Consider the following 22,105-nt stretch of genomic DNA (forward strand, 5'->3'; position numbering starts at 1 on the left):
CTCCCCCCTGCTTCCCTGTATCATAATTCAAAACACGCACGCACAACATCAACAGCTAGGGCATTCCCCGGCTATGGTTGGCCGTTCTACTCACAATTATTTATTTTCACTCCACTAAAATTATTTTTACTGCAGTAAAAATAAAACACTGGCCAATGCTACTCACAATTAAATATTTTTACTCCAGTAAAAATATTTTTACTCCAGTAAAATTATTTTTACTCCAGTAAAATTATTTTTACTCCAGTAAAAATAATTTACTTCTCTACTGGAGTAAAAATACAATGTGGCCATTTAACTCACAATTAATTAATTTTACTACAGTAAAAATATTTTTACTGCAGTTAAAATATGACACTGGCCATTTCTACTCACAATTAAATATTTTTACTCAAGTGAAAATCAACCAATCACAGTCCATGTTAGATATTTGGTGACTCATAGCTCAACGGGGAAAATTCCCCAGACTGTTTACACATGACATGATATACATAGACTTTCAATGTGCTTCCTACGCCTAAGACAGGGAATATAACTGCAAATGGACTATACTGTACGGATGTGCCGATATACAGTATACAATATAATCTTTAAAAAATATATTAAGAGTATAGAAAACATGTAGTGATACTATAGGAGAGATCAATTAATTAAACTTCTTATGCCTTTTTCCGCTTGTCAAGGAATTTCTGGTAATTGATAGTGTCCCCAACTTAAAATATTTGGCTGTGCCAACAGTAGCAGCAATATGTATATAATTTAAGAAGTTTTTCTCGTGAAATTATAGACTGAATGATATGAAAAAGTTTCTATGATAAACATATAGAAGACAGTTCCGCATCTTTTGATATCATAACTTTGGTTTTTTAATTAACTCAATATCCAAACTGCCAAGTAAATCAATTCATATTAGGTACTTTCTATTTAAGTTTTCAAAAATTGTTAGCTAGTACAAAATAGAAATCAGTTTAGGGCTAGATCTTCACATTTGTGGAAATTAATTGTTTTTAAATTATTTGACCTCTAGGGGCAATTTTTGCACGTGTTTGTAATGCTTCGTCATCTGACATCTCTCTCCTCAGTCTCACGATATCGATGTCATTTGCCGATGGCTGTTATCAAATTTTATAGCCAGATCTTACACTGGTATACCTTTGAATGGGATTTGCTGATTTTTGTCATTTCCTGCTCTATAAATTAATGTTGATTGAGATTGACATTTCAACTCTCTAAAATTGTTTTATTGACTCAATGCATCGAATTTAATTGAATTGAGTCAGTTATACTTCCACTCTGTTTTGGACCTGTTCTGTTATAGCATTCTGCATAGGAAAAAAATATATCATTTGCAAAAGTAACGATTTTTGTAATATATAAACCGGTATGTAATACGCGTCAAATGGAAAATATGGATGGTTCAGATACGGATGACTTTTTGCCTGAGATTTCGAGACTGCATGACAGGTTGAAATTGAAAGGTTGGTAGCCCACCCCCCCACCCCCTCTGTACACTACAGGAAATTTATATAAGGGAAATGTAGTACTGAATGCTAAAAATTGGTACTGAAAGAACTTGATGACACTGAAAAAAGTTGTCAAACTACCCGACTTTGGACAATTTTCCTTTTTTGTTTTTTTTTTTTTTGTTTTTTTTTTTCTTGTCAACTTTCTTCAGGTAAGTGAAATTTTTTTTCTCTGGGCTGCCCCCCCTTCAAAAACGATGCTACGTGGCTGTTGACAACCGAGAGACAAACAAACAAGACAAAAACAATATGCGCCCCGATCTATTGATCCGTGAGTATAAAAATAATTTTTCATGATACCCATTGCCGAATATAAGAACCTGACAAAAAATATATTTAATTAGATACTGAGTTTTAGTACAAAATAATAACAGCTGGAATATGAACATGATGAAAATTTTCGATAGGTCTTGAGTAATATAACTTTTCTCACAACACATAAAAAAATCTTGGATCCGCCAACAAACAAGATAAATATGCAAATTTATGATGCCTACCTTAAAACAATGCTGTCAATGGTTTCTGCTTCAAGGTTATCTGTGGCTGATAAACGTATACAGTCATTGATGGTTTGCTTTGTTCGTCTTAAGAATTCTTCTTTAGTGTTTTCTAATTCAAGGTGATGTCTTGTATACGCCATTACCGCCAATATTTATTAGAAATGCTAATTTGTAACATACTTGGTTATTGGTTGATTTTTACTTAAGTAAAAATATTTAATTGTGAGTAGAGAAGGCCAGTGTTATATTTCTACTGCAGTAAAAATAATGAATGTGTGAGTTAGATGGCCAGTGTTTTATTTTTACTGCAGTAAAATTAATTAAATGTGAGTAATGTGGCCAAAAAGTAATCTTACTTCAGTAAGAAATTAAATGATTTTTACTGGAGTAAAAATGATACTGGAGTAAAAATAATTTTACTGGAGTAAATTTTTTTTACTGGAGTAAAAATATTTAATTGTGAGTAGCATTGGCCAGTGTTTTATTTTTACTGCAGTAAAAATAATTTTAGTGGACTAAAAATAAATAATTGTGAGTAGAACGGCCAACCATACCCGGCACTGGTCAGTAAGACATGTGAAAGGGGGGCAGAAACTGGAACAAAGCAGCGGGGAGGAAACACTCAAAATACTCAGGATGTAAACAATTTCCTAAAAACAACCCCGCGTGATGGGGATCAAAAACTACGTAAACTCGGACAAGTCTTAGTATAAATAGAAGTCCATCAGACGGTACAGCAGAACTCAGGAATCATTAAGATGAAGGTTTGGTTGTCTCTATTACTGGTGCTGGCCGTACTCAGTGTACTTGAGGCTCGGCGAGGCGGGCGCAGACGAGAATGGCGGAGGCAGAAGTTCGCCGCACTACAGTCGGCAAGTCACGGGTAAGTCTGCTAGATTTTAATTTCTTGCTTCTATACACTGCAAGTGTAATTTCAAAAAAAAAAATCCAGTTACAAAGATAGAATAGAGAGGGACTGAAATCTCCTTAGGAAGAATGCAATGATAATTTGGCGTGTATTTTATTTAAAAACGAACTTGACACATGAGTGCGATTTTATCCTTATAGCCAAGGAAAAGGTGGTACTGATGATTAACCAAATCAAAACTAGATATTTTAGGTTTATAAATTAAGCTTATTAAAATTTCATACATGAGCAAAAAAGAAAAATTCTATTTTGCAGGAATTAACTCCCATATTAACTTAACTTTAAATCAGTTTACAAGAATTCAAAAGCGCAATCGAGCTGCATGTTTGTTGAAAAAGTGATTGTGTTGCTCATTAACCCCTGTGTCCGACAAGTAAAGATAGAAATGTCGAGTTTTCTTGTAAAATAATTATTTTAAAAGTTATCAATCATAGTTGAAACAAATACTAAGTAAGTCAAAGAGCAAAACTAATTAATGATATATTGCTAAATATATACCGGTATATGTATCTCGAAATTTCAGCACTAGGAGCATTTTTGATGACCACTGATACAAAAATCGTACACTGTACAGCTATTATATTTTACAGAAAAAAAACTGGTACAGCATTCTGAAAGAAAACTGCACAATTTCTCTATGCTTTGTAGTATCGTCAATTCATTTTATAAATTTCTTTATACATGTAATTACAAATTAATTTTTCATTTTTTTCTTTCAGAGATCCGATGATGGCGAACGATGACGATATCAAAGACGATGACGAGGGGTCGGTGTATAAAAACGACTGGATGTCTAGGAAACAGAGAAAAATGAATAGGAAGCGCCAAAGGAAAATGAAATGGATGAAGAAACGTCGTGGTATGATGACAACAGATGATTCTGACGAAGATAAGACGGACGAGGTATCGAACAGTTACGAGAATAGTCATTCAATGATCCACAGGCGACGATGGGGCGCTGGTAAAGGAGACAGAGCACAGAGACGTCAGAAATGGAGGAAAATAAAGAAAATGAAGAAATGGATGCATAAGAGACCCAGCTGTTTCTGTCTGCAGAGCGAGCAACTGGAGAAGCTCCGAGAGCTGATCAAAAAGGAGGGGCTAGAGTCAGACTTCACACAGGTGATGCCACCAGAGGAAGATACCACCGACGCTGATACATCGGAGGTGTCTGACAATACATCTGATGCGTCTAACGACTTCACTGAGGATGTTGACGACGATGATGACTTCGATGATAGCGATGATGATGATTTCACAGATGAAGTAACAACATCTGTTAATGAAGAACTTCCTGAAATGACAACAGAATCGTTTGTAATTTTAGAGTAAACTCTGAGAACTAAAAGATATTATTTTCCTTTTTAATCTGTATACAGAAAGCTTGTTTCATGTTACTGAAAAAAAAAATTGAATAACTATCTTATTTTTTATGGCTGGTTCAGGTTTTACAAGGAGTAGGTTACTGATACTGTTATAATTGAATCTTCATATGACTCTGCAGAAGACATAATGAATTACAGGAAACAATTTAAGGATATTTTATCAATGATTTTTAAAACGTAACCCAAGAGATACACGTACTTGTTTTAAAGACACGAGGATAGACTGATGATGTTGAAAGAATGAAAAAAATACATGACACAATTTTAGCAATGATTGAAAAAAGAAACCCAAGAAACTTTTGTTTTAAAAACTCGGGGGTAGGCTGATAACATTGAAAAACAAACATGATTTGAACAGTCCTTTATTTCTTGATGAGTTGGCGGATACAGGGATGTGTGTCCAGATTACAACTACAGTCTTACAAGAATAATATTTTAAATGTCAAATATGAGTTTTCCAATCGTAAACTTTACCACGACTGAAACACTGCTTTAAGTTTCAAATATATTTGTTACAGTTAGTTTTTTAAAAATTCTATGAATTTCTAAAATTTGAAAATTACACGCATATTGCAGATATTTGAGACTTACGGAGTTTTAAATGGTAATAATTCTGTTGGAGAAACAAATCAAAACTGTATTGCTGTAAGATTATAATGGTAAACCGAAATAATTTATATAATTTTAAAGTAATCTAAAGATGACAGTTTCTTATCCCTAGCAAAATTAATAGCAATGCATGAAGTTTTATCATCTATAGTACTATTCGTAGTATGAACTGTAACTGGTGTTCCCAAATGAGTTTTTTCCTCTCTAGTTCCTTACTGTAGAATCATTATATTAGACATATTCCGTTTATTTTTTAAGAATAACCCACTTCGATGCATGTAAGAGCTGATGACATTCATATAATTAGTAACAAATCTAACCTGAGTTTCAAATTCATCTCTTAATTATTGCTTATACTTCGAGAGGAAAAACACAGTCCTTAAAATTTGAAGCAATTAATTTGGATTTTTAAAGCATGACTTCCGTACGTGTCAAACTCGTACTTCTTGATCATGTTTTAATATTCCCATGCTATGAAAATGGGGGGAAAAGAATATAGCGATTGTGCTATACATATAAAATACCAGTGGATAGAAATTGTGAGATACGTTATATTCGCAGAGCGAAAATAGCTCCTTCAGACACTCACAGGTCAACAATTACATTTTACATTGTATTCACATATCTTTAAAGTTTTTATTGAAAATGAACATAAATTACCTACTAATAAGTATTTAGAACTTTTTGAATGCAAAAATAGAAAACATCTATAGGCAAAGCTGACAATTGGATAATGGATAAATACAAACATGTCTTACATTGTACTTATACACTTCAAAGATATGCCCATCGAAAACACTGTCTTGCATAATCAAATACTTGCATTATCAGTATATCATCAGCCTCTCATAATTGAGTACACACATCAAGAGACCACCAGAGCCTTGTTTTCCTCTTAAAATAAAAAAAAATGCACCCTCCTTTGAGATAGGCTGATTCAGCTGACGTTATAAAACAAGGGTTATAAAACCAGTTTTCTCGATGCGCAGTATCCTCTGTTTCTGGGAATTTCTCCTTGCTGCATGTTTTATTCAGTAAACACTTGAGCCTCCTGTTTAATTGTCCAGTAGCCAGAACTATATATTATCGGACATTCTATTCTTTATGATGTCGCGGTTTTGCTTCTTGTTATTTTTTGTCCTTCTGCTTCTGGTGGCAGACGACATCGAATGCAGACGTCAACGACGTCATCGTCACAGATTCGGTCGCAGACTTAATGATGGACTTCGAGGTTTGAGAAGACAGGTGCGCCGCTGGAACCATAGGTAAGAAATCAACTTTACAAAATTATTTGAAGTGAATACAATGTGGGGGAAATTTTGAAAAATATTGCCTGTGTGTTTATAAGTGAATGTAACACAAATTGACATTTTATAAATGCTAAATACATTTTAGAATATTAAAAAATGAATGCATTTATTCTTTGTATTAAGGAAGATTTAAACATTGCTCCTTGAAGAGTTCTAATTTCATGGGTTTTATGCATTTAGAGGGATCTACCCTTTGAAATAAAATGAAAATCTGTAGTAAATAACACAGTTTGAAATGGAGGGATGTTCACTGTATTTTGAACATTGTATCAGTGCAAGATGAATTAAGTTATTGTAAGCATCACTTTCATGTATTTCCCAGCAAAACTGACTTCTTTTCACTAATAGTACCTGTCCTTTAACTTTTTTCCTGGAGAAATACTTAGTTGAAAATAGGATTAGATTTTAATAGGAAGACTTTTATATGTTAAAAAGTCCACACACAAAAAATCCGTCAGTATTAAGAACAGCAAGTTCCTTAAATTCTTCTTTTATGCACCTTGCTTCACTACATGCAAATAATGACTTGAATCGATTATGCAGACCTTTATTACACATCATTTAGTTAAACAAAGGAATAAAGTATACACCATATAGGAAGTCTCATGCAGTTAGCAGAGACATACTTCTATTGAAATCTAACAAGCTCTTCATTAAGCATGAAATGCATAAACTTAAATAACTGTTATGAAGGAGATTAAAGAAAATTGAATCATAAATAAGCGTGTCTCTGGATGAAGTATTAGATTTAGATTTTGTACGAAACCTAAATCTTCATACTTGTAATGCCACCCTTGTTTACAGGTGGCGTTTTCCTTGGGCTGACATTAATTTTGCCTTTAACTATGGAGGTAGCAGCAGATCCAGGGATTGGTGGGACGGGTAGGTACTGTTCTACACTTCAAGTATGTGTTTACTCTCTTCAAAATACATGCATATACAGGGCAGCCCGTACAGGTAATAGTTTTTGTCCTGTCTATTTGTCCGCAACAACTATAACATTGTCCAAAACTATTGAATTGGTGGGGCTATGGCTTTCATATTTCACCGGTTATTCCTTGTGACAAGACCTTTTTTGGGTAGACCAAATTTGACCTATTGGTCTTGACCTTTGATTTTGACCTCTTAGCCTTGACCTTCGAGTTTGACCTACCTTTACAAAAAATACCAGATTTTAACCTTGGCCATAACTTTTAAATAGTTAGAGCTAGGCTTTCACACTTCACATGTGTATTCTTTATAACAAGACCTTTATTTAGTAAACACCTTTTGGCTTTGACACACTTTTTAAAAAAAACCTTACCATGGCCATAACTTTTGATTAATTAGTATTTGGGCTTTCATATTTCACAAGTTTATTACCTACGACAAGAGCTTCCTTTGGATACTATCAATATAGCTTGACCTTGGAGTTTGACTTTCATTTGAGAAACTTCAACACTCGCTGTAAGCTGTCTTACGGGGACACCAGTGTTACTTATTTCGTCCTTAAAAATAATACTTCTCACGTTAAACTTGGCAATTTAACTTATAAGCCTTAAGATTTATTTTGGAGGTTTTTTTTTTCAATTTCAGCAGTTTGTAATATTTAGATATAGTTTAGCTTGTTATGATTGCTCAAATTTATGTGTCGATCAATCACATTCCTTTTCGGCACAGCATATACCCCAATTCTTTCCAGATGACTCGGTCAACTTAGGGTTTTAATACTTTACTGTGGATTCAGAGCACTTGACACATTGCGATTGTACTTCCTTCGTAATTAATGTTTCCCTTTGCCATTAAATACTTACTTAAGTAGTTTCTATTACACATACTCACTATATTTGATGAAATATATGGATATAACGATGGCTAACTGATGGTTCATGAATTAGACTTTCCAGTGTTATGCTTGACTATTTATAGATATACATACGAGGGGTGATCAAAAAGTTCGCGAATTATCTCTTTATCTACAGAACCACGACTCAGATTAGAATGAAATTCGAATTCGGTACACAGATAGCCATACACAAGGTCTATAAATAGCGTATGCTGAATAAAGTTTTTCTCCTTGTTTGTGACGTCACAATGTGAAAATGACGTCACTATGTAGGTCACTTGTGACGAAAAATGGTTGTCTCAGTCGAACTCGTCCAACAAACGACTTTACAATTTATTGCATATCTTAGAAATTCCTCTGCAGTATCACATAAAAACTTGTACACAGTTAATTAAGATAAATGAGTTCTTATAAATTCAATTAATGATTGGATTGATCGTTTTAGTGAAGGGAGGCAGATGGTTAAATATGATACTTGTCATCTTGCCCAGTGAAAGCAAGTTTGAAAAGATAATGTGTTTTTAATTAAACAATTTACACTTTGAAAAATAGTTGAATATTTGAACAATAATATAATTATTAAATACCTAAGATATCGTTTAGTTTGAATTTTAAACATATAAGATATGACAAAAAGGAGGCACCCATTCTCTATCCACCTTGAATAAAGGTCTCTCCTGAGGCAGAAGATTTGTGTTTTAATGGTCGCCATGCTTATTTTTGGAAAGGATATTCTTATCCACCCATTCTGTTGCCGAGATTTGACCATTTCTGACAAATGAACTATTCTTGTCAAAAAAATTAACTCACATGGAAAGAAATATAAAACTCGGAAAAATCTTTCAACTTATGTGACAGAACGCTACGGAGGGGGTCATGGGACTGTCAATATCACGTGATTCGCGCATGTGCAGAACGGTGGTTGATGTGCATTAAAATCGGGGAGGATTAATTTTAAAATATAATCAACATTGAAACCAAATATTGTTTCTTTTACGGAAGTTATTCAATTAGTTCGCGAACTTTTTGATCACTCCTCGTACATGGACCTGTAAATAGGGGTTTATAAAGCGTAATAAATACCGATTTATCAATTTTCTTACTTTCTGATCATTTCACCCTTTAATGCAGCCATCTTCATGTACTAGTATATCATGCAACAAATAGGAGAGTATAAAGTAGAGCATAATGATTCAAATCTATCATAGTGTGTGACCTTGGCATTGACCTTTATTCTATAATAGTACAAAATCATTATTATGAATTTCCAACAAAAATCCTTTCCAATAAACCAGAAAAATAAGGACTGAAGTCAATTATTACCAATAAAACTGTTATCAGTAGGTTTTATTTCATTGTAGTCCAAATGTTTGTACGGATGAAGTGCGTAAGAATGAGACCACGTCAGATGACGTTACCAGTCATCATATGACGACTACTGTTACGTGTGATGACAAGACTACGTCTTATATATGTACTAAATCGTAAGTCTTTCTTATTATATGTCGAATAAAAAGCCAATGAATGTCGACATTTTAATCCTTAGTTTTTACCCATATCACAAAAGTTTTTTTTGATATCTGTATTTATAAGGCAATAATTTTCCTCGTAATTATAAAAAGATTAGTTATAAGTTTGAAACTCATGCAGTATATACCCGTACAGGTAAAAGTACGAATTAACATCTTTGTGATAAATGCTATTTGTATTGAAAATGTCACTATTTACAAAAGAACGACCACCAATGGGAAGAAGACAACACTCAAAGAGGTCAAAGAATGCTGTCATGGTTACAGCAGGACTTCAGGACAATATGGATGCCCAACTTGTAAGACTTTCTTTTTACATCAATCACTGATGAAATGGTTCTTTCATGATATGTAACTGGCTCATGTAAAGAATCTAGAATTAAGAAGTAAATGGTGTTGTTTTCTGGTTATATAATTCTTTTGTAAAACTACTTTAATGCATTAATTTGTTACCTTATAAATTATGTTGCTGCAGATCGTCAGTTACAAGATATAGTGAAGACAGCCGAGTCTATGAACTTGACAGAATTCCTCAGAGTCGCTAGAAGTGTTGGTCTGGAGAGTAAACTACAAGACAGCTCCGGGGCGAATTTCACCGTGTTTGCTCCAACAAATGAAGCTTTTAAACAAACACCGAATTTGTATCCAACCTTTGAAAACATCATTCTTAGCGTGAGCTGCACTTTTCATGTTGAAAGAATAAGCAGTCAAAATTTTTTGCATATTCAAAAAAAAATCGTAAGGAAATATGAAGGTATATAAATTTCTGGTGCATATTCTTTACCAGGATATGAACTCTGTCATCAGAATCTCACCATCTGAAAGCACCCTGCTTGTAAGTGATGCATCGGATCTGGTGTTGGGTCACGTGGCAGGAGGTATCCTTACCACTACAAGACTTGAGGACGAGCAGACGATAACGTCTGCAAATTCCAAATCCTCCACTATCAGAGTCAATTTCTATGACATGGTAGACGATGGTGTAGGTATAATCAGGATTTATCATGGTAAACTTACAAATATATTTAATGTTTTTGATCTATTAAAACGAGTTTAATTGACAGATCATGACTGCCAATTGTAAACGGATTTCGTCACGTGACAATCTAGCAACCAATGGTGTCATTTATGTTGTTGAGGATGTTCTGCAGCCAGTAACTAAATCACTGATGGACATCATAAGCAGCAACCCTCAGCTCAGCTACCTGAAAACAGGTAAATGACATTACTGTCATCTTTAAGCGGTGTTAACTCACAGGTCAGCCAACTAAGATAAGTAGGTGACAATGCGGCCAATTCTAGGCAGCGGTGGTAACCCTCAGCTCAGTTACCTAAAAGACAAGTAGATGATATTATTGTCAATCTTAAGCGGCAGCGGTATCACATGGCACCAACCCAAAGCATAGCAAATTGAAGACGGGTAGGTGATATTGCTGTCATTCTCTAGAAGCAGCGGAAACCCTCAATTCAGCCAATGAGGAAAATATGCCATTCTTCAGCAGGAAAAACCACAGCTTTGCTACAGGAAAAGTGGACAGTTCGTAGTAGTAAAAAGTGGACAGTTCGTAGTAGTAAAAAAAATTTCAATGTGTTTTAATATATTTGTGCTACGTTTAAGCGTTTTGACATACCGGGGTATTTTTAATGCATCTTTTGAAATACAGTTTTTTTTGTTGCACCTCCACTTTCAGCTATTGGTCGCACTGATCTTGGTCTCAGTCTTAGAAGTAATGGACAGTTTACCCTCTTTGCTCCAACAGACAATGCTTTTAAGAAACTGGACGGAGGACTTTTACAGAGAATTTTAAGTGATCAACGTTGCTTGAAAAGTAATTAGTTACTTCATTAAACCAGTAAGATTAAACCAGTCTACATTTTTGTTGCGTTATTAATAATGCTCCATTTTCTTTTCAATATTCACCAATACATTACGTTGTAAAGAATCCAGTGTGCTATGGTTTCCCTTCTTTTCCAGAAATTTTATTCCATCATCTTCTTCCTAATGTTGTTTGCTCCTCGGCTGTGTCGGATAAACACAAGTCACGAACGAAAAATCGGTTGTCGAACTATCTCCGCTTGTCACGTGATCAGAATAACAAATACTTCGTGGAAAACTCACAGATTGTGGACCGTGACGTCATGGCTACCAATGGCGTGCTTCACCTGATTGATGACGTTATTCTTCCTGATGAAGGTCAAATACAATGATTATTAAATATTTTTAAACGTTCTTTCATTCATATAGTTGCATGAGAGTTGCCTTCAAACTGATTAATAAATCCAAATTTTATAACGAAACCTCCTCATTTTGTTGTATAGCTTTGGATATACTTCATGCACTTCAGAAGAGGAATATTACCAAACTCCCGGAATTAATTGTGCAAGCAGGTCTTAAGAAATCGTTCGAAACGGCCGACAATATTACTGTACTAGTGCCAACAGACGAGGCGTTCTCAGTAAGCTTTGGCTATACTAATTACGTTTATATGCATTGTTTTTTTACAGATTATACCCAATTTTTACTTGCTCAGCAAAAGGTTCCTATACTATTTATAGAACTATGGGCAATAATGCAGCTATTTAAATTTTTCCGTCCACAGAAAATGACGGCGTTTGCTGAGAAGAGACTGAACGAGTCAGAGACAGCACTAGCTGATGCACTCCGTTATCACGTGATCCCCACTACGACTACGTGCCGCGCTTACGACAAGTTGCCTACGTGGAACCCCAAAAGGAACCTTACTGTCCACCGGGATTTCATGGTAAAGTTTCTCAAAAAAGTTAACACCAGAGTTAGAAGTTTTTCTTCTCCGTCTTCCGGATTGACAGATGATACAAAATCATGAAAATAACAACTTTAATCATGTTTAAAGGAGTAAAATGAATATAACCATATTTATTTTTATTTTTTATTCTAAGTTGCACACTAATTTGATTTAAAGCTGAGAAAAGTTAAATTATTAAGGATGGTTGTAGAGGGGTAGAAATGTGAACATCATAAAAATATCATTTGCATCATTTACAACCAAAACATATATGTGTCCAAAATAAATGCAAATCCGGGCATCAGCTTCTTGTTTGTATCTTCTTTCCCTGAATAGGACAAGTCACTACATGCATCTTTTTGCATCGAATAAGGCAAGACAATAGAACTGTACAATATATTATACATGTATAAATAGTTCTTAAATAAAATTTTCACCTGTGACCCCTTTCATATTTTTTTCTCAATACTTTCAGTTTCCATATCATGGCTTTGTTAGAGAGACTATACAATGTGCTACCATTTTGAAATCCAACATTCAAAGCTGCAACGGAATTATTCATATCATAGACAAGGTTGGTGTGCTGATATTTTTTAAATATTCCAGGATTTAAAAAGTTTCAGAAATGGTAACTACATGTTTTTTCCCCAAAAATACATACTTAATTGAGATTGATTATTCACATATGTCAGAACAAGCATCTTTTATTCCTTAATGATCAATATTCAGGTTTTGGTTCCACCAGTGGTACCTAATCTAACTTAAAGTATTTTTTTAATCTTATGACCAGTGTTTGTTTCATGTTTTGCTCCCACCAGTAGGTTCATTTGTTGACATTGTATGCGTATTTTTAATCTATTGGCCAATGTTTAATGTTTTGGTCCCTCCAGTAGGGACTGTTGTTGACATTGTACAAGTATTTTTAATCTATTGGCCAATGTTTCAGGTTTTGGTTCCTCCAATTTGTACCGTTGTTGACATTGTACAAGTAATTTTTAGCTTACCTGAGCCGAAGGCTCAATTGAGCTTTACTGATAACATTTTGTCCTTCGGCCGTCTGTAATCTTTTCACATTTTTGACTTCTTATCAAGAACTAATGATCAAATTTTAACCAACTTGGTACAAAGCATCCTTGGGTGAAGGGGAGTTTAAATTGTTAAAATGAAAGGCCAAGTCCCCTTACAAGGGGAGATAATTCAAGAAAAGACAAAAATAGGTTGGGGTCATTAAAAATTCTTCTTCTCAAGAACCACTAGGCCAGGAAAGCTGAAACTTATGTGGAAGTATTCTGGGGTAGTGTAGATATTAAATTATTAAAATCATGACCCCAGGGGATGGGGCGGGACCACAACAGGGAATTCCAAGTTTTACATAGAAATGTATAGAAGAAATCTTTTAAAAAAAATCTTCTTCTCAAGAACCACAGGGCCAGGAAAGCTGAAACTTCTGTGGAAGCATCTTTGGGTAGTGTAGATACTAAATTGTTAGATCATGACCGCATGGGGTAGGGCGGGACCACAATAGGGAATCCAAGTTTTACATAGAAATGTATAGAAAAAATCTTTAAAAATCATTTTTTAAATTGTTAAAATCATGACCCCCAGGGGTAAGACGGGGCCAAAATATGGAATTCTTTGAGCAGTGAGGGGTCTTTTTTGTGCCAGCACCTACTGCGACACGGGGCCTCGGTTTATACGGTCTCATCCGAAGGACCCGTCTCAATCCCGCAGTGGGATTCGAACCCGCGACGTAAGGATTGACTCCTTACTTAGCAACTCTAGAGCAGGCACTCTAACCACTGCGCCGCGCGGGCGACTTGGGTAGTGTAGATATTAAATTGTTAAAATCATGACCCCCGTGGGTAGGGGGAGACCACAATAGGGAATCCAAGTTTTACATAGAAATGTATAGAACAAATCTTTAAAAATCTTCTTTTTTTAAATTGTTAAAATCATGACCCCCGGGGGTAGGGCGGAGCCACAATAGTGAATTCCAAGATTTACATGGATATATTGAAGAAAAATCTTTTAGAATCTTCTCAAGAACCACATGGCTAGGAAAGCTGAAACTTATGTGGAAGCATCCTGGAGTAGTGTAGATTTTAAAGTATTAAAATCATGAAAGGGGAGGTGGTAGTGGGCACGATAGGTATAGCAAGAGGGGGAATCTGGTAAAGAACTGTTCCAAGTTACTCGGGTGAGCGATGTGGCCCATAGGCCTCTTGTTTAAACTATTTGCAAATGTGTTTCACGTTTTGGTTCCTCCAGTTGGTACCGTTGGTGACATTGTACAAGCAATTTTTTTTAATCTATTGGCGAACGTTTTAGGATTTGATCCCTCCAGTTGGTACTGTTGGTGACATTGTAAAAATATTTTTTTTTCAATCAATTGGCTAATGTTTCAGGTTTTGTTACCTTCAGTTGATACCGTTGTTCATATTGTACAAGAAGGATATGGAGATAACGAACAGTATTCAATATCAAAAGTCCATAAAACAATGCAAAATTGGAGCAGAGCAAACACGGACCTCCAAAACATCAGAGGTGGGATCAGGTACCATGGAGGAATAAAGTATCCCCTGCTGACCGGTCACACCCGCCGTGTGCTCCTTGTCATGATCGGGAAATAACGGAAAAATCCGTCGTCAATTCAGTGTATAAATAATGGACTAATAATTTGTATGAAAAACGTCAGTCAGCATTTGATTCAATGATAAATTGTATTTGCTGACAAGGTCATTGTATCGACCATAGCACTTACGAAATGATGACTTTAAACGAGTTTGCTGATATTCTTGCTTGCTTGTCAATAATTTATCTCGTTTTAGAAATTGTTCATATGCAGAGCATGCTATTGCGTATTGAATCAACTGAGATATATATACTCTGTATGCAGGTGCTGAAGGTTTATTATATTGCTGCATAAGTAAGGGGAGTATTTTTTAATCTATTGGCCAATGTTTCAGGATTTTTGACCCTCCAGTTGTTACCGTTGTTGACATTGTACACGTATTTCTTAATCTATTGGCCAAGGTTTCAGATTTTTGTCACTCCAGTTGGTACCGTTGGTGACTTTGTACACGTATTTTTATGCCCCCCTTCGAAGAAGGGATGGTATATTGCTTTGCTGCTGTCGGTCGGTCTGTCGGTTCATTTAGTTTCCGTTCATTTTCTTCACAACCGTTGCACATACTTAAATGAAATTTGATATACAGGTTTATCAGGTAAATAACTAGGTCAAGTTCTATTTTGGGTACGATCGCACCATTTTTGACAGAGTAATGCCCCTTGGACTTAGAAAAATTCCATTTATTTGCAGTTTCCGTTCAGTTTCTTCGCAGAGGTTGCACATATTGGAATGAAATTTAGTAAAATATATCAGATAAATATCCAGGATATATCAGAAAAATTCCAAAGTTTCTGTTCATTTTCTTTGCAGAGGTTACACATATTGAAATGAAATTTAGTATACAGATATATCAGATAAATATCTAGGTCAAGTTCTGTTTTGGGTAGGATTGCACCATTTTAGACAGAGTTATGCCCTTTTGGACTTAATTCCAATATGTATGGGGGGAGGGGGCATAAGTGTTTTACAAACATCTCTTGTTTAATCTATTGGCCAATGTCTTGGTCCCAACAGTAGGGACCGTTGGTGACCTGTACTGTGTTTTTCTAATCTATTGGTCAACATTTTAGGTTTTGTTCTCTCCAGTTGGTACTGTTACTAACGTTGTACAAGTACCATTTTTTCTAATCTAATCGTCAATGTATTAGATTTTGGTCCCTCTATTTTGTACCGTTGTTAACGTTGTACAAGTATTTTTCTAACCTATTGGTCAATGTTTAAGAATTTGGGCCCTCCACTCGGTACCGTTGTTGACATTGTACATGTATTTTCTATTGGCCAATGTTTCAGGTTTTGGTCCCACCAGTAGGGACTGTTGTTGATGTGCTTGAAGTGGACAATCGGTTTACAGAATTCGTTCGTTTGTTGAAAAACTCCGGTCTAGCTGACCAGTTACAGGGAAAAGGGCCATTCACAGTGTTAGCACCAACAAACGAGGTTTGGATATTAATCTTTTTAAATAATACTGGTCTTTTATTAGATTGACCTGAATATTAAGTTTATATATTTTTTTATGAATGTATGAGTATCCATATGTTTGTAGTTAAATTAAAACAGTATTTTAATCAAAATAATATGTCATTTATTACTCGATTCCTAGGCGCTAAAAGAAGTTTCAGAGAACGATATGAAGGAATTGGAAAGTCGTAAAGAACACTTGCAAAGTTTCATCAAAGACCATATCATTCAGGGTATATTTCAGTATATAAAAATTTGAAACCATAATTTAGGTGAAATAATAATTTCAGTATATTGATCTTTTATCAGACATTTAGTTTACTTAGTTTCTATTAGAAAATTGTGTTAATTAAAAAAGAAAACTCAAAAGAATCTGTAAACTATGATATACATGTACACACGTATGCTACTTAAACTTGGATATATATTATAATCGGTTTGATTAACCTATGTACTTTTTATTCTAAGGACACCATTGTTGCTCCCAAATTAAACGATTCGGTGACAGATTTAATATATTCCCCAGAAGGTTGAGGTCCGTGTCGGGAATGAAATTAATCGTTGAGGAGTCCAGAGATCAACTTAGTGTGGGAACAGCGGACGTCACTGAATGTGATATGGTAGGGACAAATGGAGTTGTCCACGCGATTAACGAAGTCCTACAAGAAGAAGACTATTACGATCCGTTCGACTTTTCATTCTGGTAAAGCGTGAGGGTCTGTCCAATTGTCATATACTAGTACTGACTTAATATTCCATACAGAATGTTTTACATCCATAGAAATAAATATTTTAAAAGAAAAACATTTCTGTAAAAATAGTTGTCATTAGATATATGAAGTAAAACAAATACAATACTGGTGTATAGTTTCATAGAATACATTATGTTTAAAATTACTAGTACATGTATTTATAATTATGGTCTGATGTTGTGCAACTTTAATCAAAACTCGTTTTGACGATGAACGTGCAAATAAAACATACTTTCTCTGTAAATTAGCTCTCTTCTTGCTACATTTCATTTTAATGAATATTTCATATGTAACATTGTGTTTTTTTTCGATTAGCCGCTGAAAAGGCTCTATTTATTCATCCTTACAAATCAACTTATTATCTCGGCATCAATATCCCTCCGTTTTACCAGAAACTCGTCTTTGTTCTACAATATTTTCAAATTACTGGGTTGATTATCAGTGATAATTATTCCCCGTATACTGATAAAAAACCTCAAGTTTCATATAACCTCTGATCACTCATGTAAAATGAAACATATGGAGATAACGAATAGTATGCAATATCAAAAGTCCATAAAACAATACAAAACAGGAGCAGATCAAAGCTCAAAAACATATCAGAGATGGGATCAGGTGCCATGGAGGAGTAAGCATCCCCTGCCGACCGGTCACACCCGCCATGTGCTCCTTGTCATGATCGGGAAATAACGAAAAAATCATTCGTCAATTCAGTGTACATGTATAAATAATGGACTATCAACAAGTATGGAAAACGTCAGACAGCATTTGACAATGATAAATTGTTTTTGCTGACAAGGTCATTGTATCATCAATAGAACTCATGAATTGATGACTTTAAACGAGATTGCTAAAATGTTGCTTGAACCTTAATGGTTTTTCCAAAGAAAATGTATTTTAAAAGTAAAATACAAACAATTATAGCATAGCAAAACTGGACAAAAAAGACACCAACTTGACAAATTTATAAAGAAATATTAGACTTTTATGTCATTGAGAGTTATCTCTCTTATCAGAGTTTCACTGAACCTTAAGACTGATTCGCTAAAAACATATTTTTAGGAGAACAAACTTTTCAGTCACCATTATATGTGGATGATTCAAAAATTACTAGACTAAGTAATTATCTTGTAAAGCGTATGGGTCTGTATGACGTATGACATTCGAAAGACCCGCAGTTTTCACCTCAGAGTGCCAAGTGCTTGGCGAAGAAACGGTTTTTTTTTTATCGACTTGGGTTAGTCGCGGCCGACGACTTTCAAACAAGTTACGACCTTCTGACTACGGAGCAAGCTCTCTACCAAATGAGCTACCGTGATGGTAAAGCAGTTTTTGATTGAAACTTCATCTAATGCTTAAATACATTCATTAACAGATGAAAATGAAGTCAGTACTTTTTTTATTTTGCTCATTAAAATTTTGATGTTTTTTCATCATCTGTAATTAATGTTTTCTTGAAAAAGTTCATGGGCAGCGTACGACAGCATCTGGAAGAAATCAAATTTTTTGAAAGATAAAACAGTACTATTAAGCGAAAAATATCCTTAAAATAAATGAGTAGGTGATACTAGTTTTTTGTAAGAACATGGATTCTCGACAATAATAATAATAGAACATATCCTGAAAGAATCTTAAATTATAGGAATTTATCCGGACAGTTTTGTTGTTAAAATATCTTAAATCTGCATTTAATAAAATTTAACCTAGATGGTCTATTTCATAAGAGATGAAATTCGCACGTTGCAATTCGACATCACTTACCCTATCGGTGTCTTTGTTGAATTATCTTACCTTCACATAGGTTTTTAAATGAAAAAAAAAACTCATCCTGATGGTGTCTTTGATCGAAGAATGTATACTGACGGTGTCTGCACGATTAAAATTGCCCTGACGATGTCTTGTCAAAAAATTATTCTGACGACATCTTTAATTTGCGAATGAAATTACCCTGATGGAGTCTTTGATAACAATTCCGATTGAGAATTTCATTAAAACAACAACGGAGAACTCATCTTGACATTGTATTTAATGAGAGATCGTACCTTCACGGAAAACTGACCATTAAAGTGTTTTGAGAGAACTTCCTCTGACGATGATTTGATTATACATGTACTTTCTCTGAGAAGTTATTATTATGGTTCTTTGATGAGAACCTACGCTGACTATTTCTTTAATGGTGACGCGTTTCATTGACGTAGCCTCTGATCTGATTTTAAACTTACCATTACGATACCACTTATGTATAACTCACATCGACAGAGCCTATCATGAAGAACTTTTTATGACCGTCTTTTAGCAAATACTTACCCTGTCAGTGACTTTGATCGGTCTAAACCTTTAAGATACTTTAGCTAAAATTAATCTCAGTGCTTCCGATGAGAAAATTAATCTGATGGTGCTAGATAAAAAACCTAAATAGACAGTGTCTGTAACAGTTGCTGCCAGTGTCTTTATTGAAGAACGTTCTTGTAGGTATCTTTGAAGAGGGAACTTACTGTGACTGTATCCATGAAGAAAGAACTGATTATGGTGATGTTTTAATGTCCCGTTTTAGCATAAGATTTTTTAATTATTGTTAAGAAGAAGTTTTTAAATTAATTACATTTGAAATACTGGTATATAAAGATAACGAACATTATTCAAGCTCAATACGATATGGTGTCTGTGATGACAGAACGTATCCCAGCGGTTTCCTTCTTGAAAAATGTACCTTTATAATATTTTAGAAGAGAGAACGAATCTGACGGTGTCTTTGTTGAGGAAATATTCCCTTGTGGTGTTTTTGATGAGACTTTGGCAGCCTTTGATGGGAGAACGCGTTCTGAAAGTGCCTTTTATGATAGTTCGTACTCAGACTGTGTCTATAGTAAGAGAACGTATCCTGGTGGTGTTTTATATATAGGAAAATATGTTTTGAGAATCGTTTTGATAAGAGAACCTTTTCTTATTGTGTCTTTGATGAAAAAAAATTCCTAACGGCTTCTCTGATAAAATAATGTACCCTGGTTTCCTTAATAAAAAAAAAGAAAATGTTTGATGAGAGAACGTTCCCTGGTGATATCTTAAATGAGAGATATATCCTGACAGTGTTTTTAGTGAGAATAAGTACCGAATCTTTGCTCAAAGAACGTATGTTGACGGTTTCCCTGATGAGAGAACGCGTCCTAACATTGTCATTGTTGGGAGAATGTATTTTGATGTCTTGTCTTCGATGAGATAAATTGTCTTTATGGTGTCCTTTCGAGAGAACGTATCCTGAACATTTCCCTTATAAGAGAACGTATCTTGACGGTGAAATTGATGATGGAACATATTCTAACGGCGCATGTGATGGGAGAACCTGCCATGACAGACTCTTTGATAGGAAAACGTATACTGGTGTTTTTTTTTAATGGAGTACACACTTTGACGGTGTCTTTGATGGGAGATCGTATATTGACAGTATCGTTGGTGAGAAAGCGTATCCTTACGGTATCTTTGATTAGAATACATTCACTGACGGTGTCTTTGATGAGAGATCCTAATTTTTTTTTATAAGAAAACATTCTACTACGGTTTATTATTGAAAGAACATATGATGTTGTCTTTGATAAGTAAACATACCAAGTATTCTGAAGGTGTCCTTGTGTAGAGAACAAATTCCGACGGTATTTTTGATGACAGAAAATATTTTTATGGTGTCTTTGATGAGAAAACATTTCCTGATGCTGTATTTGATGAGACCATTATATCCTGCCGGTGTCATTCATGACAAAACGTATCCTCCTTACGATGTCCATGATGAGAAATTCCCACATGTTGTCTTTGATGAGAGAACTATCCTAACTGTGTCTTTCATAAGAGACATTTCCCTTACATATATGATATAGGAAGCAAGTAATGAGTGAGTTTTCTTTTCATGGAAACGGCACGACGGTTCTAGTGTTTTTTTTATATATAAAAGAAATAGTCTTTTCGGTGTGACTGCCCTTTAAAAGAGATCCAATCACGAAAATGTCTTTGATGAGAGAACATATCCTGATGGTGCCTTTGTAGAAAGAACGTATCCTTATGGTGTCTTTGATGAAATAACGTAACTAGGTTGTGTCTTTGATGACAGAACGTATCCTGATAATTTCCTAGATGAAACAAACGTTAACCTGAATGAATTCTTGATAGGCGAATGTCCTGATGCTCTTTTTGACGAAAAAATAGTCCCTACGCCGTGTCTTTTATGTGAGAATGTATCCTGACAGTGTCTATGATGGATTAACGTATCCTGATGATTTCTTATTCTGACGGTGTCTTTTATTGAAGATTAAATCTTGACACTGTCTTTTATAAGAGATAATACTGTATTCTGATGGTGTCTTCGATGAGAGAATGTATCCTTGTATATTAGATCTTTGATAAGAGAACGTGTCCTGGTGGTGTTTTTGATGAGAGAACGTATACATACTAACGGTGTCTTCGATGAGAGAATGTATTCTGACGGTGTCCTTGATAAGAGAATGTACCTTGCAGTGTTTCTGATGGGAGAACGTATTCTGACGGTGTCGCTGATTAGAAAACGTATCCTGACGGTGCCCTTGGTGAGAACGTGTCCTGACGGTGTCCTTGATGAAAAAAGTATCCTGACGGTGTCTTTGATGAGAGAGATTGTATTTTGACGGTGTCTTTGATTAGAGAACATATTCTGACGGTGTCTTTAATGAGAGAACATGTCCTGACGATTTCTTTGTTAAGAGAACCTATCCTGACGGTGTCTATAATGAGAGAACAAAATCTGACGGTGTCTTCGATAAGAGAACGTAGCATGACGCTGTATTTGATAAGTGAACATGTTCTGCTGGTGTCTTTGATGAGATAACGTGTCCTTACCCTGTCCCTGATGAAATAACGTATTCTGACGG

At 35.0% G+C, this 22,105-nt stretch overlaps 2 protein-coding genes across 2 annotated transcripts; both read left to right on the forward strand.

The window, feature by feature from the left end:
- The first annotated feature begins 2,673 nt into the window (after nt 1–2,673).
- Nucleotides 2,674–4,299, forward strand: LOC134232885 (MATH and LRR domain-containing protein PFE0570w-like). Its single transcript, XM_062714865.1, has 2 exons — nt 2,674–2,906; nt 3,671–4,299. Exons 1-2 carry the CDS (start codon nt 2,782–2,784, stop codon nt 4,281–4,283), a joined length of 738 nt encoding a protein of 245 aa, XP_062570849.1. The 5' UTR covers nt 2,674–2,781; the 3' UTR covers nt 4,284–4,299.
- A 1,587-nt stretch (nt 4,300–5,886) lies between these two features.
- LOC134232887 (transforming growth factor-beta-induced protein ig-h3-like) lies at nt 5,887–17,457 on the forward strand. The gene is made up of 15 exons (XM_062714866.1): nt 5,887–6,210; nt 7,060–7,137; nt 9,442–9,564; nt 9,814–9,908; nt 10,085–10,281; nt 10,397–10,591; nt 10,674–10,824; nt 11,301–11,438; nt 11,585–11,803; nt 11,929–12,065; nt 12,210–12,371; nt 12,850–12,948; nt 16,294–16,440; nt 16,604–16,694; nt 16,930–17,457. Exons 1-15 carry the CDS (start codon nt 6,050–6,052, stop codon nt 17,166–17,168), a joined length of 2,232 nt encoding a protein of 743 aa, XP_062570850.1. The 5' UTR covers nt 5,887–6,049; the 3' UTR covers nt 17,169–17,457.
- Nucleotides 17,458–22,105: the final 4,648 nt, after the last annotated feature.

The sequence above is a fragment of the Saccostrea cucullata genome, unplaced genomic scaffold (genome assembly GCF_032062105.1).
Source record: "Saccostrea cucullata isolate Sc308-1 unplaced genomic scaffold, CSIRO_AGI_Scuc_v1 ctg52, whole genome shotgun sequence".
NCBI classification, from domain to species: Eukaryota; Metazoa; Mollusca; class Bivalvia; order Ostreida; family Ostreidae; genus Saccostrea; species Saccostrea cuccullata.